The following is a 24,719-nucleotide window of genomic DNA, read 5'->3' on the forward strand; positions in this document are numbered from 1 at the left end:
AATATGAAAAATGTCTATGTATTTATTAAGAGTAAATAGGAACCACAAAAAATTTACACATGAATGTTCCTAATATGTTCACATAGGCCAAAAAGTAGAAACACCCCAAATGTCCATCCTGTGATATTATCCACGCAGGCTACAACACAGATAAATCTTGCAGACATAATGCTAAACGAAAGAAGCCAGACCAAAAGGCCACATATAGTATGACTTCATTTATATGCATTACCCAACATAGGCAAATCTATAAAAACACATAGCAGAGTACTGGTTGCTAAAGCTAAGGGGAAGGCGAAAATAGGGACTGGCCATTTCCTGGGTATGGGGTTTCCCTTTTTTTTTTTTTTTTTTTTTTTTGTGGAGAGTAGTTCTGGAACTAGATAGCGGTCATGGCTATACAACACTGTGTAAGTAAGTACTATCAACCACTGAATTGTACACTTTTAAACATCATGAACCATTTGAACTATACCTCAAAACTCTCTAAAAAAGAGATTAAATATGGAATAGCAAGTTCAAATTAGTGATCAATATCCAAGGAAATATAATACATAAAATGCACTTAAAAATGATACTGCACAAAATATTGTTACATAATTTCTCTTTCATGAATATAAAGATAACTTTAGATTTTGTTGGAACTGAAGATTGTAAGAACAAAAGTTATTTTCCCATACTGCAGCCAAAGTAAAGACAGCTGAGGCGATTCTGTGAAATCTAAAGCCACTGAAGTGGAAGTTACTTTGCAAAAAAAACTATGTTAAACAAACAAACAAAAAAATCCAGTTACTGGTACTGTCCAGTTACTTGGGAGTCAAAATAGGCTAAATCAAACTCTGAATCAAACATCTTACATTCTACCCATACTAGGCAAATTAACATTAACATAAGGTAAATCAACATATGTTGATAAAATCAACCAATTAATATCTGTCTTATCTCACACAAGTCACTAAACTTCACTGTACCTCAGTTAGCTCATTTGTAAAATGAGTATAAAGAAACATTTCCCTCATAAGGGTGTTGGGAAAATTAACTGAATTAACATATAAGGAAAGTACTGTTAAGAGTGTATGGTACATAATAAATATTATGTAAATTTTAGCTAATAATATTTACAACATAGATAAAAGTTCACATATCCACAAGGAAACAATTCAGTCCACAAAATGTACCAGTGTCTCAATTACTTTTAAATGATCATTTTTTGACATTCATGTCATTTGCAAGATCCATTAACCAGAAGAACCACAGTTAGAATACTGTATGCTTTACACCATTTGGTAAAATACAGAATACGCTAATACAAAAATACGACATCTTGAGAAAGAATAGATTTCTTTAGAAACAAGTCCCAAGACGACTTGTTTCTCTTCAACTACCAAAAGATACCTTTCGTCTTTAGTCTGTAATTCTCACCTACAAAGAATTTCGCTGATTGTTTTGGTTTGATCCCTGACCAACAAACCAAAGAAATTTCTGGTGACTCAGTGGTTCTCAAAACATAAGTGCAATCAAACAAGAACTACTGGTTTTAAAACAATGGTTATAAAGTTCTATTTAGAAAAAAGTTGCGACATCGAAAATCTTGCATGAAAATGGTTTCTGAATAAATTATTCACTTTCTAAACTTACATAGGTTCTATTCAATTTCCAATGAAAGAGTTTAAGAATCAAGTGACAAATAAAGGTTTGAACTTCTCTGTATATTCGCTCAAAAACAACAGATGTGAGATAATAAGAATTTGAGATATAGTATCTTTTAAAAGTGAGGCCTCTCTTTTTCACAGTAAGTGAAGTGTAAAAAGGAGAGTTATCTGAAATCAGATGGGAAGTTGTAACACCACACACGAACGGCTGTGGCTCATACGGAGGTAAGTTGGTAGATGTGTGACGTGTATATTTTGTGTATTCCTCCGTGGTTCAGTTGAGCTGGATAGTTTTCTATGTTTGCCTAGTGTTTCTGATGAACAAAATTGTGCATAAGCAAACATAAAATTTGTGTTATGGTCAAATTATTCCCTACTATATCAACTGGGACAAATTTTAGTTTTCAAAAACAAGTATTATAGCAGAACTGACTGTTAGAGAATGTTGGCTCTTAAGGAAAAGAATCATAGTCACATTTAATCCAAATAAAGAATAAGGGCAGCTGGTAGTCTCAGAGGAACATGCAACTCTTGATCCCGGGGTTATGAGTTTGAGCCCCATGTTGGATGTAGAGATTGCTTAAATAAATAAAAATAAAAAATAAAAGAAATTATGGGTCACCAAAGCAGTTACAATGAGCAGTTCTGTACATCACTGAAAGGGAGAAAAGCAGAGAACGCTATTGATACTAGCCATTCTCTTTAAAACATAAAAGCTGAAGTAATATTAACTAAGCAGCACACCAGAATACAAAACTGTATGTCTATTATGCTCACAGTTAAACAAATAAAAAGCCTAAAGGGGCACCTGGGTGGCTCAATCGGTTAAGCATCCGACTTCAGCTCAGGTCATGATCTCACAGCTTGTGAGTTTGAACCCCACATCAGGCTCTGTGCTGACAGGTCAGAGCCTGGAACCTGCTTGGGATTCTGAGTCTCCCCTCTCTCTGCCCCTCCCATTCTCATTCTCTGTCTCTGTCTCTCAATAAAAAATAAACATTAAAAAAAATTTTTTTTAAAGCTACATAAATGAAACCTAAAATTAAGGTTACTAGAAAGGAGGATGACTTAGAAGCACTTATGACTTGGCACAATTACTTAATAAAGTAATTAATACTGAATTAAATATATTTGTGAAAACAAAACAACCAGTTAATTACTATGTGAAAATAAAACTTAGTATTTGTCTTAGCTTGTTTCCCATGTTTTTAAATCAGAACCATTCTTGATGGTTGAATTACTTAAATAAAAATGGTAAATTATACACCTTGATTAATCCTACCCATTGCAAGTCATTTTAGAACTGTCTTTTTTTTTTGAAGTGTATGACAGTTTTATTTAGATATCATATTGAGCAGACTATCTATAAGCACACATCTACTAATCTGTCTTGCCTTTGAAAAAAAATCCTCGTTTTAACCAACGCACTATGAACTTAACCAAGTAAGCATATTAACAAAGTCACACATTGAAAAAAAAAAAAAGCCTACAAATACATGGCACTGACACTGATCCATCTTTCCTAAACCCTGAATTTCAGAAATTTCATTATCTCCATCTCCAAATAGTTTCTAAACATGTTTCAAAAAGGAAATTAGTCAGGGGGCGCCTGGGTGGCTCAGTCGATTAAGCAGCTGACTTTGGCCCTGGTCATGATCTCACAGTTCCTGAGGCTCTGTGCTGACAGCTCAGAGTCTGGAGCCTGTTTCAGATTCTGTATCTTTCTCTCTCTCTCTCTCTCTCTCTCTCTCTCCCTCTGCCCCTCCCCTGCTCGTACTCTGTCACACTCCCCCTCTCTCTCTTTCAAGAACAAAAAAAAAAAAAAGGGGGGGGGGGCGGTGAGGAAAACACTTAAAAAAAAAAAAAAGGAAATTAGTATCAGTTTTTAAGAGATGCTCTAGATAAACAAGTTGATTCAGTAAAATACAGCCTAACTAGATTGAGTGTATAACAAACTCAGTGCTCAAAAAGTACATTCTTGATATTTGTAAGAAAAAATTACATATTAAATTCATAATTTATAACAGCACACATACAAACTAATCTTGTGGGTTCTTGTATCTAATGATTTTTTAAGTGTATTCATTTAGAAAAAGAGAGAGAATGAATGAATGAATGAATGAATGAATGAATCCCAAGCAGGCTCTGCACTGTCATCACAGAGCCCTACATGAGGCTCGAACTCACAAACCCATGAGATAATGACCTGAGCTAAAATCAAGAGATGGATACTTAACCAACAACCGAGCCACCCAGGCGTCCCTGTAATGATTTTTTAAGAGTTTGTCTAGCTGTGTACAGGAGATAAGTTATTTGATGTACTGAAAATATTTTCTAACATATGAGGTCAAATTTCTAATCTTTAGCCATTCTTCCTTTTTTTTAAATCCTCATTAGTCGGCAGACACAAATCACCAAGGAACATCCATTCCCTAGTCATTGCTACAACTTGCTGACAAATTAATGAAAGTAACGAACTATTGATGCACAATTTAACAAATTCCTCTAGATAAGGAATTGATAATTTCAGATACAGATCTTGAGTTTTGTTTAGTTTTATTTTTTTAGTATTTTTTTCTTTTTAGACAGTATTCAAACAACGAGTTGTTGTAAGTCAGTGAATAATGACTAGAAGCTTTTAAGAATGTATGTTTTATAACAATGTTAAACAGGGCTAAACCTTTGAAAGCTGAAAAGTAACAAAACATGCTCTAGGTAACAAAAATAACAAAAGTACCAATGCAGGAATAGGTCCCAAGTAAAATGATCTAAAAAGCTTATAATAAACACATACATGATGGAAAACCAATTTTCTTCCTGATTTAACACAATGATACATAAAGTTTTTGATGAGTATTTATAAGAAAATTATTCCCTTGTTGATTCTACTTAACACTAATCTGAAAAGTATCAATTTTAATTCAATGTTTAATATTTAATAAATAAATACTTATACATTTGTTAAGTTACTGAAGTTTATCTTTATTCCCCAAACCAAAAACTAATGGTAAATTTTTTTTTGGTTTGAGGTAGCCTGAAAATACGCCAAATCAGAGCTATTTGGCAATAATTTCTGTCAAAAGAAAAGATTTCCAGTTTAAGCTATTCATGTTAAGTAGAAATTAATAAGCCATGTATAAATGTTAGAAGCTTAGAGGCACCTGGGTGGCTCAGTTGGTTAAGTGCCTGACTCTTGATTTCGGCTCAGGTCATGATCTCACAGTTCATGAGTTCAGGCCCTGCATCAGGCTCTATGCTGGCAGTGCAGAGCCTATTTGGGATTTTCTCTCTCTCCCTCTCTCTTTCTGCCCCTACCCTGCTCATGCTCTTGTGCGTGCTCTCTCTCTAAAAATAAACAAGTATTTTTTTTAAACTGTCAGAAGCTAAAAGGAATCACAGGTTTCATTATACCTAAACCAAAATTACTCAGAAATGAAAATTAAAGAAGCAGTAACAAACATAGTTCACCTGAGACAGTTTCCGACCTACTTAATTCAATTACTGATTATCTTGGCCTTACTCCTTTCTACCACTATGGCCCATAGTAAAACTTAAAAATTAAATTTTAGGGGTGTCTAGATGGCTCAGTCAGTTGAGCATTGAACTCTTGATTTCAGCTCCGGTCCTGATCTCACGGTTTGTAAGTTTGAGCCCCGTGTGAGGCTCCTTGCTGATAGCACAGACATGGAAGCCTGCTTGGGATTCTCTCTCTCTCCCTCTCTCTATGCCACCCCCCACTCCCCACATCACACTCACGTGCTCTCTCTCTCTCAAAATAAACAAAAAAAATTTTATTTATTCAATTTGTGTATTTATTTATATGTATTAAAATTAAAGTTCCTCTTAATCAATGTTTTATTTTAGATGGAATATAGTAACCAAAACTTTAAACAAAATACTTAAACTTTAACATACAAATAGAGGAAATAAAAGGTTTTATATGTATGAATTTAAGTAGATGGTATAAGCACGTGTGTTCTGAAGTCAGGTTGTCGGAGTTCAAATCTAGACTCTACTGTTAACTAGCTTTGTACCCCTGTGAAATTATTCTACCTCTTGAACCCTACTTCCCTCATCTACAAAACGAATGTAAATACTGTACCTACTGTACCTATCTTTTAAGATAATTGTCAGAATTGAATGTGAGATTTCTATGTAAAGCACCTTGGACATTATAAACACTTGATAAGGTCTACCATGACTCTATGATTGTTTGCACATGTATGACCACATCTTCTGTAATCTTTACGACTTCAACAGGGAAAAAGGAAGCTAATAGCCCAAGAATCTCCATTAAACAACTTCTCATCTAATTCTGCTTTTCTTCCTATACAGGTACATATATACTCAAACACATTTTCTGGTAAAAGCAATGCTCATTGTGCAGAGGACTTGGTATGGTCTGAATGTTTTAAGATCCCCCCAAATTCGTATGTTGAAATCCTCATTTACATGGTAATATTAGGAAAGTGGGGTCTTTCGCAAGTGCTTAGGTCACAAAGGTGGAGACTTCATGGATGGAATTAGTTCTCCGATAAAAGAGACCTGAGAGAGCTCCTGGGCTCCTTCTACCACACTAAGGACAAGACAAGTAGTTGTTAGTCTGCAACCCAGAAGAGGGCCTTCACCAGAACCTGACCTTGCTGGCTATCTGATCTCTTACTTCCAGCCTCCGGAACTATGAGAAAAGTAGTTTCTGTTTAAGCCATCCTTTCTTTGGTGTTTTATTATGGCAGTCCAAGCTAATAAAGATAGTATAAGTATTTTCAATGTTCAAATATATAAGGGAAACTGATTCTAAGTTTTTATTTTGCTAATTTCATCAGTCCCATACAAATTCATGGTATGTACAGTTTTCCAAGACAGCAGGGTATCTCAGAATAAATCATGGTCGGACAGAAAGGACTATACTCCCGCCAACAAATGTAATTTCTTAAGAGCATGATATTAAGGTTTCTTATTTTTCAACAAGGTGTTTGAAACAGTTCTAGTTAGTTCAGTCATGTCTAACTATATGTTGTAGGTCAAAACTTAAGGATTCTTACCTTTTATATCTGCCTGAAACTGTTCTAGATGGCTCCTGTAAAGTAAAAATAATGACATCAGTTTGGGTGTGTGTGCAAGAACACAATTCCAGATTATATAAATCAGTTAATCATGTCTAATTTTGAAAGAAACTAATATGGAACAAATATCAATACTTTTAAAAATTCACAATGCTGGTCAGACTAAACAAGACTCTACATCTGATTTTTCAGACAAAACCAATCACTTTTTTAAAAGCGTATTTTTAATTTAGAAGATTTTTAAAACTCAGAAAATGGAAAAAGCAAGCATCATTCATCAACCAATCAACTTTTTTTTTTGAAGCCAATAAGCATTAAGAACACAATTAGAATCATATACATCTCCCTCCACTGTTTTTTTTGCCCTCGATTAAAAAAAAATTCACCACAGGGGTGCCTGGGTGGCTCAGTCAGTTAAGCGGCCGACTTCGGCTCAGGTCATGATCTCGCGGTCCGTGAGTTCCAGCCCCACGTCGGGCTCTGTGCTCACAGCTCAGAGCCTGGAGCCTGTTTCAGATTCTGTGTCTCCCTCTCTCTGACCCTCCCCCGTTCATGCTCTGTCTCTCTCTGTCTCAAAAATAAATAAACGTTAAAAAAAAAAATTAAAAAAAAAAATTCACCACATACATATAATGATGAATGCCTATTTTCAAAGACACCTAAAAATAAAAAGAAAGTATGATCAGCATAAAAGCTGATGGTAAGCTATCTAAAAGAAAGGTTGCTGAAAGTTAACATTAACCATTGAGGTGGGGAAATTATTACCTTGCAAATAACCAGGCATTTTTCTGTTCAATCTTTTAATAACTCAGGCTCTTCAAATATTTTTTGCAATTTCATTTTAATAAAACCAGTCAAAATGAAATGAGTCGTTTTAAAAATTGGTAATTCTTTTCTTCTAGTTATCATTAAAAATCTCCAAGAGAGACTCTACAGTAAAGAACAAATGATGTTAAAATCAGAGAATAAGCTCCCTTTATAAAATGACTAGATTCCAGACTAAAACAGCAAATACTGATTGCATGGTACAATAAAGGACATTATACAGTACAGCAAACCATATGGTTAACAGTAAGATTTAGATCCAAGTTCCAACCAGACAGGCTTCAGTAGCTATGAAACTATGGGTAAGTTGTGTTGTTGTTGTTGTTGTTTTTTAATGTCTATTCGTTTTTGACAGAGACAGAGCATGAGCGGGGGAGGGGCAGAGAGAGAGGGAGACACAGAATCTGAAGCAGGCTCCAGGCTCTGAGCTGTCAGCACAAAGCCCAACGTGGAGCTCAAAGCTCAAGTCAGAGTCTTAACTGAATGAGCCATCCAGGCACCCCTATGGCTAAGTTTTTAAACTTCTATCAGTCTCAGTTTCTCATCTCTAAAATAGGAGTAACGTTGTGCATTTTATTAGATTATTGGGGATTAAAGGACATGAATGAACAAAAATTTGCACAACTCCTTTACAATAAGCTTACAATTTATATTCCACAACTAAGACTTTTTTTAAGCAGGGATATGAAAAAATCTTTACTAACTTTTCTATGTGGAATTTCAGTAAATCTGTCTCAATTATTCCAAGTCAGTATATTCCCATTAGGAAAGCTTAAACTGCTTATTTGAATATGTTTACCTCAACTTTTCATGTATGGCATACGTCTTATTTTCTGGAAGACAGGGATTCCCACCTTTGAGTCTTTTTCCTCCAAAACCCCAGCTCAAATCATATACAATCAATATGCATGGACAATGTATGGAAATAACTCCCCTAATAATGTAACACTACAGAAAAGTACCTCTTTGGAATTTACCAGTTGCAGAAAATAACCAGGGGACAGACAGATACTAGAAGTGTCCATATGCATGAGTTTGACCCCTTACCAGGATTACCTCTGGAGAAGCCATGCTTTGACAGTTGGTTTAAAGATATTTTAACTCTCCTTTGGGCATCAGATGTTTTTACAAGAAGGGACTGTAACAAAGCTTAGCAAGTAAACTTTCTCGAAAGAGTCTTTTATCTGTTTGTCATTAAAGTGGCAGTTCCTAAAGACGGGGCAGAGTATTTGTACCTTATACGTCAAACATGTAAAACAAATCTTCTCTGAGAATATCTCTAACAACAACAAAGAATATACTTTATAAAACCTAGTTTTAACATTATTTTTGAAACCAAAATAACTAGGTTAAAATGTTTAGTCACTGGTTATTTAGATAAAGTAGAAAGAAATACTAAGCTTATGTGTATCCATTTAAAGTACCTTTTATGGAATGTAGATGATAATGATTTCATATGAAACTTTTACCCCTAAAGTTTCACAAACAGTATTCAACATTTTTTATTAATCTTTCTCTTTATTTATTTATTTTGGGAGAGAGAAAGTATGAGCGGGGGAGGGGCAGACAGGGAGGGAGAGAGAATCCCAAGCAGGCTCAGCACTGTCAGTGCAGAGCCCGATGCAGGGCTCAAACTCAAGAATCACAAGACTGAGACCTGAGCTAAAATCAAGAGCCAGATGCTTAACCAACTATACCACTCAGGCACCTCACTCAACTAACATTTCATAAAGGTTTTCATTTATAAATTTCCCTAATCTTACTCTACATGAACTAAAACTAACACACAACATTAAATGATGTCTAAATATGCATTAGGAAAAAAACGCTAATAATGCCATAGGTTCCAAAACAACACCTTTCTCTCATTTTGGTTATAACTGAAATATTTTAAAAGATGACATCAGCTTGATTATCCAGACTACCTTTCACTGAAACGGAGTAAGCAGAATTGCTAAATGAGAATAGCCTTTACTGGATTTACTGATTTGTGGGTTACTGATAGATTGATTGAAATGACAGGAACAAGATTACAATAAATAATATTTCTGAAGTTTAACATAATCATTTTCCTTAATACTTTTGGTAAAACTCTGACTAAAAACAGATTTAGAGTAGAATTTTAACAAATGTAGAAATGTGAAATGAAGATTGTTTTCAGCAACAGTCTGGTGGCATTATACTAATTTTATATTTTGACCCAATTATAAATGACTTAAAGTCAGGATCAAACAAGTTTCCAGTTAAGTATACTAACAGAAGTTGTATAATATCGGTTTTCTAGATTTCTTGCAGCATTTTTTTTAACAACTAGTCACTTGAAACATATCTCAATTAAGTTTCACACACCATTTTCTTTTTGAGAGGCAGAGAGAGACAGAGCATGAGTGGTGGAGGGGCAGAGAGAGAGGGAGACACAGAATCTGAAGCAGGCTCCAGGCTCTGAGCTGTCAGCACAGAGCCCAATGCAGGCCTCGAACCCACGAACCGTGGGATGATGACCTGAGCCAAAGTCGGACACTCAACTGACTGAGCCACGCAGGCGCCCCTCACACAGTATTTTCTATGCAGCTAGTTTGGTGCAATTGATAAAATCAGAACCTGATCAAATTGTTCCATGTTCATGTCCAAGATCTGTAAACAATTAGAATTTAAGCTTATTTCTATATATCTATTTTTTCAATAGTTAGATTCTGAGACAGAACACACTTAAACTTATCATTATTACTTTTTTGTTGTTGATGTTGTTGTTACAGTGAGACAGAATGAGAGCGAGACACAGAGGGAGAGAGAGAATCTTAGGCAGGCTCCATGCTCAGTGCAGAGCCCGACACAGGGCTCAATCCCACGACCCTGGGATCAAGACCTGAGCCAAAATCAAGAATCAGATGCTCAACCAACTGAGCCACCCAAGCACTCAAAGCTTATTCTTTATTGGTAGATTTAAATAGGGTCTTTTATTAGATTACACATTTTGTAGCTAAATGTTACTTCACAATAATTCTAGTAATCAAATTACATTCCTTCATAATGGAATGTTTCTCAAAATGGATAGACTATATTTGTATGAGAACTAGTATAGAAGAAGAAATTGGGAGGAGTGGTAGCCTGCTTCTCGTGTGTGTATTCAAGATGGACAATTACAGATGCAGTTTAAAGTAATCTCTAAAACTCTTGCCAAAAAGAGAAAATATTAGAATAAAACAAAATCAAGAGCAGGGATCCTTTTTTATAATTTAAAAATTACAATACTTTTTTTAATGTTTATTTATCTTTGAGAGACAGAGAGAGAGAGAGAGTGCAAGCCAGGGAAAGGTAGAGAAGGAGAGGGAGACAGAGGATCCAAAGCGGGCTCTGCACTGACAGCAGAGAGCCCAATGCAGGGCTTGAACTCATGAACCATGAGAACATGACCTGAACCAAAGTCAGATGCTCAACCACTGAGCCACCCAGGCACCCTTAAAATTATAATACTTTTAAGAAGGAAAATGCTTGATGTTTTTTACACATTAATACTCTACGCAAATGTAAACTTCACCTCAGATTTGTTAACTAGAAGCCTCTATATTTCTGTGGCAACAAAGAACAACTCAATAATTACTATACCTATTAAAGTTGACAATTCCAGTCTAAATGGGGGGAAGGGTGTGGAGGAGAAATACCAGTATCATTGAAATCACTTGTAAAAAAACAACTGCTAAGACTGACATTGGTCTTAAAAGTTTCAAAGACTATGTAATTAGACCTTCTGGTAACCTCAAAGCCTGTTACACAACTGATTTAAAATAATACTTTGTCAGAAATAATCTTCCTTGCAATGGGATGGTTTATATTACTACAGGGAAGGAGAAAGACCTATATAGAGCTTAGAAAATGTTGGCAAGGCACCAACTGTTTGTGTAAGTTTAAATAAGACATTCTTGCTTCAGTTAAGCTTAGAATGGTCACTAAAGAAATCCCACGAATTGTCTTTACAGGTGCACTGGCAGATCAGAACTTGTAAAGTATAAACAAATATAAAAGCATGTGTGAAATATGATCAGAGAAATACAAGCCCAACTAAATATAGCAAAAATAATACTAAAGTTATTCAAACAAACTAATTAATGACAAAGCCATAGCTCTCAATAAAATTATGGCATAACATGCTAACTGGCCCTCAGGACTAAATTAAAGCAGCTATACTGGTATATGTAATGTAGCAAGATACACTGCTGAGGATGAATGCAGAACAAAGTATCTGTAATGTATAATTGATAAAACAGTAAGAAAAATGACAAAACAAGAACTTTATCAAATTAACAAAGATTAAAACAGGAAAAACTCATCATTCCCCTTCTTTTTCTGAATGATTCAGTCCTAAAGCCATTAGATAGGGCAGAGCTAGATAGGGAGAAAACAGTGCCCCAAACCAGGCAATCAGAAGACTGGAGCCCTACATGAAGAAGAACAGTCTCCAAGGAGAAGCAACCCAGCATGAGGTCTCAGAGTCTGAACATGAACAAAGAAAGACCCTAGGAAGGGCAGCCTATCACAGGATGACAGAAGCTAAGCAGGGTAAGGAAGGAATCCTGGGGAGTGGAAGAGGAGGGGTGATCTAGGGCAGCGAGTCACAACTCAAGCAGGGTAGAGAGGGCATCCAGGATGCCCAAGCCTAAAGAGTGTCAGCAGAGTGTTCATGCACAAGGAAAGCCAACATGGGATATCAGCAGAACCCACTTGTGGTGAGGAGGGCATAAATACAGGCAAAGGGTGGCAATGAGAGATAGGTTACATACAAGGGATTGAACAAATAAGAAAACATTACAGATAGTGGGAAGCAAGTTTCTCGATGTTTGTTTCTCACAAAAGAGAGTTACAAATACTAGAATAAAACCCTATGAGATTAGAATTGAAAGTTATCAGTATAAATTCATTTCAGTATCTACCCAGATAGGTGTAGGTAGGTAGGCAGACAGAAGACAAAATAGATATGTACACATAGGTATGTATATATAGATATACACATATTTTGTAGGTCTATACTCAGAGAGGGACCAGGAATGGTGACACTTCAATAACATAAACATACCTACAGTGCATATCTTGGCTTCAAAATATTTTCCAGTAAAAGGAATCAGAGCTCCTTGGCTTCTTAAAGAAATAGCTGCTTCTAAGGTTGGTGTAGGAAAGTTAAAGATGAGCCTGTAATATCATATTATGCCAAGGAAGTATTCCAATTCCAAGAATGGAGAAGTGGCAAAGGATACAAAAGTTCAAATGAGCTCCCAGTGGCAAAATATGGGATAATTTGATCAAAATAAATGATGATGGTGTGACAGGCAGAATAACGACCCTCAAAAATGTCTAGGTCTTAAACCTGTAATCTTCAAACATATTAGGTTATATGGCAAAGGGAAATTAAGGCTGCTAATCAACAACCCTAAATAGGAAGATTATCCTAGATTATCTGATAGGCCCAACTATGTCTTAAACCCTGTAACTTTCAAACCTATTAGGTTATATGGCAAAGGGAAATTAAGGTTGCTAATCAACAACCCTAAATAGGAAGATTATCCTAGATTATCTGATAGCCCAACGTAATCACAAGGGTTATTAAAAGTGGAAGACAGCCCCCCTTCGGGTGAGCTCAAGCCCTGCTTTGGACGAACACGAGTCCCGCTTCGGGTGAGCCGTGCTTCTCTCTCTCTTTTTCTCTCCCTTTCTCTCTCTCTGTCTCTCCTGGGATTCTCTTTTTCTCTGCCCCTTGCTCACTTATGCCCCCCCCACAAAAAGAAAAGGGAGGGGGAGACAGAGGCAGAAGAAAGTCAGAGGAAGATACGACTAAGAAGAATGGTCAGAAAGAAGACATCCAGATGGCTAACACATGAAAAAATGCTCAACATCACTCATCATGAGGGAAATACAAATCAAAAACCACAATGAGATACCACCTAACACCTGTCAGAATGGCTAAAGTTAACAACTCAGGCAACAACATATGTTGGCGAGGATAAGGAGAAAGAGGAACCCTTTTGCACTGCTGGTGGGAATGCAAACTGGTACAGCCACTCTGGAAAAAAGTATGGAGGTTCCTCAAAGAATTAAAAATAGAACTACCCTATGACCCAGCAATTGCACTGCTAGGTTATTTATCCAAAGGATACAGGTGTGCTGTTTCAAAGGGGCACATGCACCCCAATGTATTTTATAGCAGCACCATCAACAATAGCCAAAGTATGGAAAGAGCCCAAACGTCCATTGACGGATGAATGGATAAAGAAGATGTGGTATATATATATAATGGAGCATTGCTCGGCAATCAAAATGAAATCTTGCCATTTGCAACAACATGGATAGAACAAGAGAGTATTATGCTAATTAAAACTAAGTCAGTCAGAGAAAGACAAATATATGACTTCACTCATATGTGGAATTTAAGATATAAAACAGATGAACATAAGGGAAGGGAAGCAAAAATAATATAAAAACAGGGAAGGGGCCAAACCATAAGAGACTCTTAAATACGGAGAACAAACTGAGGGTTGCTGGAGGGGTTGTGGGTGGGAGGATGAGCTGAATGGGCAAGAGGGATTAAGGAGGGCACTTGGTGCTTTAGCACTAGGTGTTATATGTAGGGGATGAATCACTGGATTCTACTCCTGCAATCATTATTGCAATATTTGTTAACTAACTTGGATGTAAATTAAAAAAAAAAAAAAAGATAAGCAAAAATAAAATAAACTACACTTACAATTTTGCAACCGAGAAAACTACTGTAATACCTTGCAGATTTTTTAACATACACATATATGTGTAATATATATGTAAACACATACATAGTATATATTCACATTTTTAAATAAAAATAGGATTATATTATATTTTTAAAAAGGAAGAAAGGTCAGAATGACAAAATGTAGGAAGTACTCAACCCACCGCTGTTGGCTTTGATGGAAGAAGGAAGAACATTGGAAAAGGCAAGGAAGTGGATTCCCTAGAGCCTCCAAAGAGAAATGCAGCCGTAATTTAAGCCCTTGAAGTCGTTGATTTTAGTCCTTGATTTTGGCCAACGAGACCCACGTAGGGCTTGCAATTACAAAGCTGTAAGATGATAAATTTGTACTATTTTTAAGATAAGTTTGTAGTAATTTGTTACAACAGCACTAGAAAACTAGTACAGACAGTAACAGGGTATAACCCATCAGATAAAATAAGTAATAGTGAGTCAATACAGATATACAGATATAAATACAGAAAGGTGATAGAAAGTTTAAAGAATTAAGGTATCTATATGGTTCAAAGTATCCACAAAATACTTATTAAGAAGGGAAAGTGAAGCCTGAAAATCACATGACCAGAATGATCAGCAGTAGCAGTGGGACAAATTACAATTATGTGCCACCTGATAGGATACACAATAAGAATATAGCATCAATTCTGTGATATTCCTGACAAAGATCTATAACTTGAATCTAATTATGCATAAACATTAGGTAACCCAAACTGAAGGATATATCATAAAATAACTGACCTATAATCTTTTAAAGTGTTAAGATTAAGAAAGAGTCACTATGGAACTGTTTCAGAGTGAAGGAAACTAAAGAGGTAACAGCAACTAAATGCAACACATGATTCTGAGATCCTTCTGCTATACTTAGAACATCACTGAATAAGATCTAAATATCAGATGGCAAGAATGTGTCATTTTTAATTTTCTATTTTTATTTTTTAATGTTTACTTTTTGAGAGACAGAGAGAATGAGGGGCAGAGAGAGAAGGGGACAGAAAATCCAAAGCAGCCTCTGTGCTGACAGCAGAGTCCAATGTGGGGCTTCAATTCACGAACTATGAGATAATGACCTGAGCCGAAGTCTGACACTCAACTGACTGAGCCACCCAGGTGTCCCTGATTTCCTGTTTTTAAAAGCTGTCCTGTGGTTATGTAGGAATCTCTGTAAAAAATACACAGGAAAGGGGAGAAAGGCTCTTTCCTTTCTGTCTGGTGTCAACCATCAGCTCAAAGGTAAGCCAAGATGGGTGTTTACAGGTACATCCAGGAGCTATGGAGGAAGAAGCAGTCCAATGTAACACGCTCTCTTCTCAGGGTACACTTCTGGTAGTCCCACCAGCTCTCTGTACTCGACAGGGCCCTTGCCCAAACTGGCCCAAAAAAGCACACACACAAGGATACAAGGCCAAGCAAGGTTATATTATATATTGGATTTGTGTGCAATGTGGTGGCCACAAACACCAAGTGCCTAAGGGTGCAGCCTACAGAAAGCCTGCTCATCATGGCATTAACCAGCTAAAGCTTTCCCAAAGCCTTCAGTCTCTTGCAGAGGAGTGAGCTGGACACCAACCACTGTGGGGGTCTGAGAGTCCTGAATTCTTACTAGGTTGGCAAGGATTCCACATACAAATTCTGTCAAGTTACCCTCATTGCTCAATTCCATAAAGCTATCAGAAGAAATCCTGACACGCAGTGAATCACCAAACCAGTCTACAAGCACAGGGAGATGTGAGGGCTGACATCTGCAGGCTATGAGAATGTGGCCTTGGAAAGGGTAACAAGGTCCACCATGCTACTGGTGGTTCTCGCCATGCAGCAGGGAGAAAACGAATACTCTCCAGCTCCACTATTACTTGCTAACATAAGTGATGTTTGTAAAATTCTGAGCTGATACACAATTTAGGACAGTCATATCTGCTTAAAAGTGTCCTTTAATTTGTCTGCTAAAATTCATTGTCTGCAGAATGTTCCATGAATGCACTGTCAAATTATGAAAATTAAAATGCAATAATGTTTGAAGACTATAAGTGGTGGTGTATCTTGTATCTAATAAGATAAACGCTTCTGTCTTTGCTTTATCTTATTGGGAAGTTTATAGGTCAGTGTTTAACTGCTGTTTGGTATAACAGGTGTAAAATAAGTTCTGTAACAGTGGAATGTAGAAGCTAGCCATGTAGATTTGTTGATGCATGTAACGACACCAACAGCTTCATTGAGGTGATATAATGCTCTAGTGGTTTCCTCTCAAATGGCTGTTTTTAGGAGTTTGGTAAGAACAAGCTTTTTTAAATTAGATTTTGCTTAGAAATATGAAGAATATCCTAATCTTTTTATCATGATTATATGCAGAATAACAAAGTTAACCAAGGCCCACATTTTTAGGGTTAATCCGATATTCCATTTACTTAGTGGCTGCTTCTGAAAGAATAGTTGAAAAGAATGCTACCATTTTTAGAACTGAATAAAACTGCTGCAAGAGGGTTCTCTTACAAATGAAAATAAATCCTGCTTTACCCAAGCAAAATTGCCTTGGTCTCCACAGTACTGCTGAAGTTCACATAAAAGGCAAAGGCTCCTGTTCCATCCCACAATGAATTTCATACAAAGCACTCAGTAATGGTATTTATACTGGGGTATATTAAAAATGATGGAAACTGAACATTAGGTAAATGAGAAGAATTTACCTTAAGATTTATACGTTAGTAACCAATGCTAGGATTGGGAAACTGGTGGCTATCAGATAGTGTGGGGATAAAGAATTAAAGTTGGCGTTGATCAGCATTGAAAGAAAGAAAGAAAGAAAGAAAGAAAGAAAGAAAGAAAGAAAGAAAGAAAGAAAGAAAGAAGAAAATTGAGGGTAATAGGACATGAGATTAGCAACTTATTCTCAAACAATTTAGGGGCAAAAGTTTCTGTACAGTACTTATAACATTTTTTCTTTTTTCTTTTCTTTTTTTTTTTTTTTAATTTGAGAGAGAGAGAGCATTTGAGCAGGAGAGAAGGGCAGAGGGAGGAAAGGAGGGAGGGAAGGAGGAGGAGGAAGGGAGGGAGGGGGAGAGAAAGAGAATCTTAAGCAGGCTCCACACACAGCGTGGAGCCCAATGCAGGGCTTGATCCCAGGACCCTGGGATCATGACCTGAGCTGAAACCAAGAGTTGGACACTCAACCAACTGAGCCATCCAGCCACTCCCTTATAACTTTTCATTAAACTTGAGACTGTTTTAAAAGGAAAATCAATAAATAAATCAAATAAAAACAGAAGAAACATAAAACTCATAAATGCCCTCCCACAAAATGCCATTGATTATATAAACTGACAAACCTTTTCTCATAAATAATTTAATCAATATGTATCAGAAATTTTTTAAGTCCTTATAATCCTTTGTTTTTTGGCCCAATAAATTTATCTCTGGAAATCTGGACAAATAATTCAAAACACAAAAGTTTAACCTACACAGATTAAACTTCAGTATTATTTACAACAGCAAAAAAAATATATATAACCACTGAGGATTTCCATTAATAAGAAATTTGTGTTAACTACTATATACACTAAAATAGAAAACTTTAGGGACACCTGGGTAGCTCAGTCATTAAGCATCTTACTTCAGCTCAGGTCATGATCTCACGGTTTGTGAGGAGTTGGAATCCCATATCAGGTGAGCTGGAGCCCGCTTTGGGTGATCCCTGCTTCTTTCTCTCTCTCTCTGCCCCTCGCTCACTTGTATGCTCTCTCTCTCTCCCCCTTCCCTCCCCTCCCTCTCTCTGCCTGCCCCTGGCTCACTTGTGCCCCCACCCCCCCCTCTCTCTCTCTCTGAAAGAAAGAAAGCTGTATGCCACTGAAAATAATATATGAAGAGCTCTGAATAACATGAAAAAATGGCCATACTGCAAAGAACATTTTGGAAATAGCATCACAATTACAAATGCACACTCCTTTTCACCCAGAAATTCCACTGCTAGGATTTTATCCTACTGATTTACATACACATATATGCAAAGCAATATGTATTTTAAGTTTTTCACCACCACACTGGTTGTAATAGTAAAAGATTATAAATAACCTAAATAGCCATCAATAGAAATTAGAAAAATTATGGTACATCTATAACATAGAACATTCTGCATTTGCAAAAAGTAATAGGGAAGTTCTTTATGTAATACTGTGGAAGTCTCACCACAATATTAAGGGAAAAGAACAAAACAGTGGTATGTATATAGGGATATGTACATATACATATATGTACATACATACAGACATACATATAAAGATAAATTTGTTTACAGAGATACTGAGAGAAGTGCTGCTTATCAGCTCACACCATGTTATAACAGGGTAGGTACTTCTAGTACCTGGATACGGAGGTGCAGATAAACCTGCATCACTTCATCAGCCCTCCTGTCAGTATCTCTGACTCAAAGAGCAGTTTTGCATCTGTGTTTCCAAACTACTTGAAAATATTTTGCCTCTCTCTGCCAAAAAAAAAAAAAAAAAGGCTATTTATCATAACCTTGCCAGTTAATAGGGAAGTTTATATTTCATTTTGTTCATCAGTAAAATGGGGGAGATGTTTGTATTGCTCAGAAACTCCTTTTAAAATGATACCATAGGGGCGCCTGGGTGGCTCAGTCGGTTAAGCGGCCGACTTCGGCTCAGGTCATGATCTCACGGTCTGGGAGTTCAAGCCCCGCGTCAGGCTCTGTGCTGACAGCTCAGAGCCTGGAGCCTGTTTCAGATTCTGTGTCTGACCCTCCCCTATTCATGCTCTGTCTCTCTCTGTCTCAAAAATAAATAAACGTTAAAAAATAAATAAGTAAAATAAAATGGTATCATAATTAAAAACTTTAAAAAAGTCAAAACTGGAGGTGCCTGACTGGCTCAGTCAGAAGAGCATACAACTCTTGATCTCAGGGTCGTAAGTTCAAGCCCCACAGTTAGATGTAGAGACTACTTAAATAAATAAACTTAAAAAAATTTTTTTCTAATAAAAAGTCTAAATTAAACTCTGAAAAGATGACACAGTGGCCTAGGATCTCAAAATGTCAGCAAATCAATGTAATACTAGATTATATCAAGACCAATCCCAAATTACAATTTAAACAGAGTCATCTGCTTTATACTGAGGCATTCTGACACCATCAACTCCCAATTTTCTTTGCCACAAAAACCCAAAATAACAGCTAATTTGAAACTGAGTTTAAATGTATTTGTATAATCACATAGAAGTATAGATGTTTCTGGCAATTCACAATACTACATATGGTATTTTGTTACTATGTTTAAATATCTGACTTTGTATAAACTAGATACAACTCTTTATTTGCTACATAATTCTAATGAAATTATCAGCCTCTGGCAGAAGTGTCCACTCATACTTACTAATTCTAACTTTATTAAGAGCAAAAAGGTAATTATTTTTCCTGTTACTTTACAACAGATACTGTTTAAACTTGCTTAATGAGATAGCAAATATTCACTGATTGGGAACAAAGAACCACATAGTCAAAAAGTATTTGGATGCAAGGAAAATCAGTGGTTAAATCCATTGAAAGTACTTAAATGGAGCTGATGCAACCAAAAGGAGAAGGAAAAAATTATTAGAAGCTACTTAAAATTATTGTTAAAATAGCAACTGACATCCTGGTATTTTTAAATATTCATTTGTAAAATTAAAAAATTAAACAAGAAATTTTTAGGGACACCTGGCTGAGTCGGTAAACACCTAACCTGATCTCAGAGTTGTGAGTTCAGGCCTCATGTTGCACATAGAGCTTACTTTAAAAAAACAAACAAATTAATTAAAAAAGTAATTTACTTAAAAAATAAATTTTTAAGATAATGTTTAATTTTAATTGTTTTTTTAATGTTTACTTATCTTATAAAGAGAGAGAGACAGAGCACGAACGGGGAAGAGGCAGAGAGACACAGAATCCGAAGCAGGCTCCAGGCTCTATGCTGTCAGCACAGAGCCCAACACGGGCTAGAACCCACAAGCCATGAGATCATGACCTGAGCCAAAGTCAGATGCTTAACCAACTGAGCCACCCAGGTGCCCCAAGATAATTTTTTTTAAATTAAATTTAAATAAATACTCACTTGTAGCAGATAAGAACTGCCTGGATCTAATAAGCTGGCAGCTTCATTCTGCATCGTGTTCTGTTGTGTAATTGCATCTTCTCGTTTCCGCTCTTTCTGCCCTGCTTCATCGTCTTCATATTCATCTAAGCACTGAAAAAAAGAATAGTTTCCATTTTATTTTCATATAATATTAACAGAATGTTGTGACAGTATGTGAAGACACATTTGACAACATTAAAGAAGTATCTGTGCATACAGCAATATGTACATTTAATTCCTGTAAACTAAATTATCTGCTTAAAATTCCAACCTCCACATTCAGACCCCTGATAACTCACCTTTTCTCTAGACTCCAAATAGCAGTTAACAGGGTTTGCCTAAAGGTAAGATTCATTTCTTCTTTTCTTACATTCATTCAACAAGTAAACAAATGATGTTTACCTCTTTTCAGAGAATAACAAAAGATATAACCAAGACATGGACTTTTTAGACCAGTGGGAAGATTGTGCGTGTGTGCATGTGTGCGTGTGTGTGACGCAGGAGACTAGTATGTTCTGCCATGATCCATGAAACTACAGGAAGCTAAATGTTAACTTGCAAGCAGGGTGAGACCTCAGACCCTTCATAGTTCTTGAGAGAGGTGAGGATTCAAAAGGCATATGCTCTGATCACAAGGAACATAAATAGCTTGAGAAGTATAGACTTTCCACTACATAACACAGAAAGAAGTTACACTGCCACAATTCCCCAGAATATAAGTAAAACATGATCAAAACTGATTTGGGGGGTAGCACATGGGTGGCTAAGTCGGTTGAGTGTCCGACTCTTGATTTCAGCTCAGGTCATGATCCCAGGGTCACAGGATTAAGCCCTGCATGAGGCTCTACGGTGAATATGGAGCCTGCTTAAGATTCTCTCTCTCTAGAGGAATCAAAATAGAGGAGAAACACAGGGATCCAAAGTTCCCTCATCCATCAAACACAGCACTATTGAGGACAGAAGACTTGGAATTCTAGGAATCTTGGCGAAAGAAGGACAGAAACATCCCCAGGGGGCCCACAGGGACAACGTGACAGACCATAGGTGCGTTATTGCAAATTGGGAGATAAAATGGGCAGTGTAGGCATGGAGGGGAGGGATCCCCTTCTGTGGAAAGACAAAAGGACGAGAAAGAGAGGCTGTGGAAGTGTATTTGGACAAGAGAAAAACCACGGACCGGGGAGTAGAAAAAATGGAGAAATAATCAATTTATAACTCGATCCAGGGTTGTGGGGCTTCTACCAGACTGGGGCCGGCCACCCTGTACATACACCTGGCAGGGGACGGGAGGGTGGGCAGGAGCTAGCCCTGGGCTCAGTAGCTAAGTCAGAGGCACAGTCAGAGAGAAAAATCCTCTCCCTGAGTGCTGTGGGAAGAAGGTAGATAGCTCCAAGGACAAAAGACCCTGCAGGCACCAGCCAGTCAGAGGCCCTTTGTAGGCTGGCTGGGGGGAGTGGCACTACCCCATAACCAGGGCCTGCGGAGCAGGACCCTTTAAGACATTGGGGTTTGAATCCCAGCTGAGCACCTGGAAAGCACAGCAGACTGGAGCAGGACAGAAGAGCCTGCTCGCACGTGCACAACACTGTGAAAATGGCCTGAACAGTGTGGTCTGGGACACCTGGTCAGGGAAAGAAAGAATGGGGTGTTGCCATTTTTCTCCCCATCACCAACAAAGTGGGGCTTCAGGGAACAGGGCTGCAGCCCCCAGTGGAGGCAGGACTGCCTACACCAAACCACGCCTCCCCATGCCTCATAGTTACATATGTACCGACGCAAGATTGACACTGACTGAACCAGAGGGCCCCACCTCTAGACCAGCGCAACCACTGGTTCCAAGGCACAATCAGATATCAGTCCAGCGGTTTTGCATTTTCTTATTTTAGATATGTAGATAGGTTTTTTTCCTTCCCTTTCTTCCTCTTAGTTCACCCCTTCCCTATTCTGAATATTCTGGTCGTTGGTTTGTTTAAGTGGACATTTTTAATCTATTCTTTTTACCCCTCTTCTGTATCTCCTTCTTCTTCATTTTCCTCTCTCTCTGGATTAAGTTGTATACTTTCTCTAATTCCTGCCTAGTCAATTTTTTCCTCTCTTTTCTTTTTCCCCACCCCTATCATTTCTCTCTTTATATGGTATAAGGCTTCTTTCTTCCACCACCACCACCCCTTTTTAAATTTTTTCCAGGAAAAAATTCGTTGTTACTTCAACGAACAAATCAAATCACAGCTGGTGGCAGGTCCAAACCACTATCATGAGTAGGGAAATAAAGCAACCAGTCACAACAACAAAGAGCATGCAACACACTCCAAAAATCACCTCCTAAAGGGCCAGGCCCTGGATGGTTTATGACCCTTTTTTAATATAATAGTGTTTGCAGGTGCAGGACACACAATAAGCTATTAAAACACATAAGGCACAGAAAACTAGCCAAAATGATGAAACAGAATTCTCTAAAGAAATTCCAGGAAGAAATGACAGCTAAGTAATTGCTCAAAACAGATATAAACAATATATCTGATCAATAATTTAGAATAATAGTCATAAGATTAACAGCTAGGCTTTAAAAAGTAGAGACTCTATTGCTGCAGAGATCAAGGAACTAAGAGATAGTCACAATGAACTAAGAGATGTTGTAAATGAGGTACAAAATAAACTACATGCAATGACAGCAAGGATGGAGGAAGCAGAGGGGAGAATAAGTGAAAGAGAAGATAAAATTAAGGAAAATGATGAAGCCCAGAAAAAGAGAGATAAAAAAAAATACTAGACCACGGGGAGAATTAGAGAGCTAAGTGATTCAATGAAACAATAATATCCGTATCATAAGAGTTCCAGAAGAAAAAGAGAGAGAGAAAGGTGCAGAAGGTTTACTTGAACAAATTATAGCTCAGAACTTCCATAATCTGGGGAAGGAAGCAGACATCCAAATCCAGGAGGCACAGAACACTCCCTTCAGATTCGACAAGATTAGGTCTTCACCATGGCTATGACAGTGAAACTGGCAAAATACAAAGATAAAGAGAATTATAAAAGCAGCTAGGGACAAATGGGCCTTAACATACAAGGGTAGACACATAAGGGTAGTTCCAGACCTGTCCAGTGAAAATTGGCAGGCCAGAAGACAGTGGCAGGAAATAGTGCTGAAGAGGAAAAATGTGCAGCCAAAAATCCTTTATCCAGCAAGGCTGTCATTCAGAACACAAGGAGAGAGAAGAGACTTTCCCAAACAAAAGCTGAAGGAGTTCATGACCACTAAACCAGCCCTGCAAGAGATCCTAAGGGGGACTCTATGAGTGGAATGCTACAAAGACTACAAAGGACCAGAGACATCACAAGCATGAAACCTACAGGTAACACAATGACACTAAATCCGTATCTTTCAATAACAACTCTGAATGTAAATGAGCTAAATCTTCCAATCAAAAGACACAGGGTGTCAGAATGGATAAAAAACAATATTCATCTATATGCTGTCTACAAGAACCTCATTTTAGACCTGAGGACACCTTCAGATTGAAAGTAGGGAGATGGAGAACCATCTATCATGCTACTGGAAGTCAAAGAAGGCTGGAGTAGCCATACTTATATCAGACAAACCAGATTTTAAACTAAAGGCTGTAACAAGAGATGAAGAAGGTCATTGTATCATAATTATGTGGTCTATCCATCAAGAAGAGCTAACCATGTTTATGCTCCCAACGTGGGGCTATCCAAGTATATAAATCAATTAACACAAACATAAGCAATCTTATTTATTGATAAAAATACAGTAATCGCAGGGGACTTTAGTACTCCACTTACAACAATGGACAGATCATCTAAACAGAAAATCAATAAAGACACAATGGCCTTAAATGATACACTGGACCAGAAGGACTTGACAGATATATTCACAACTTTTCATCCAAAAGCAGCAGAATACACATTCTTCACAAGTGCACCTAGACCATTCACCAAGATAGATCACATACTGGGTCACAAAACAGCCCTTAATAAATATGAAACAAATGAGATCATACCATGTGTATTTTCAGATCACAATGCTATGAACTTGAAAAAAATTGGAAAGAGAAAAAAATTGGAAAGCCTCCAAATGCATGCAGGTTAAAAAACATCCTACTAAAGAATGAATGGGTCAACCAGGCAATTAAAGAAGAAATTTAAAAATACATGAAGACAAATAAAAGTGAAAACATGACAGTTGAAACCCTTTGGGATGCAGCAAAGGCAGTCATAAGAGGAAAATACATTGCAAACCAGGCCTATCTCAAGAAACAAGAAA

General features: G+C 37.2%; 1 protein-coding gene across 3 annotated transcripts in view; it reads right to left on the reverse strand.

Moving 5' to 3' along the window:
- PAWR (pro-apoptotic WT1 regulator) overlaps window positions 1-24,719 on the reverse strand; it is a 136,488-nt gene that overhangs the window by 34,328 nt on the left and 77,441 nt on the right. For all 3 annotated transcript variants that reach the window (XR_006220074.1, XM_042992808.1, XM_007099231.3), the window contains exons 2-3: window positions 20,414-20,545; window positions 6,698-6,732 (exon numbers count right to left, since the gene is read on the reverse strand). Coding sequence is in view for 2 of the 3 variants with exons in the window: in XM_042992808.1 (XP_042848742.1) it covers window positions 6,698-6,732; window positions 20,414-20,545 (167 nt within the window). In the remaining variant the exon portion in view is untranslated. The remainder of the gene's footprint in view (window positions 1-6,697; window positions 6,733-20,413; window positions 20,546-24,719) is intronic.

This window comes from Panthera tigris, chromosome B4 (genome assembly GCF_018350195.1).
Source record: "Panthera tigris isolate Pti1 chromosome B4, P.tigris_Pti1_mat1.1, whole genome shotgun sequence".
Classification (NCBI taxonomy): domain Eukaryota; kingdom Metazoa; phylum Chordata; class Mammalia; order Carnivora; family Felidae; genus Panthera; species Panthera tigris.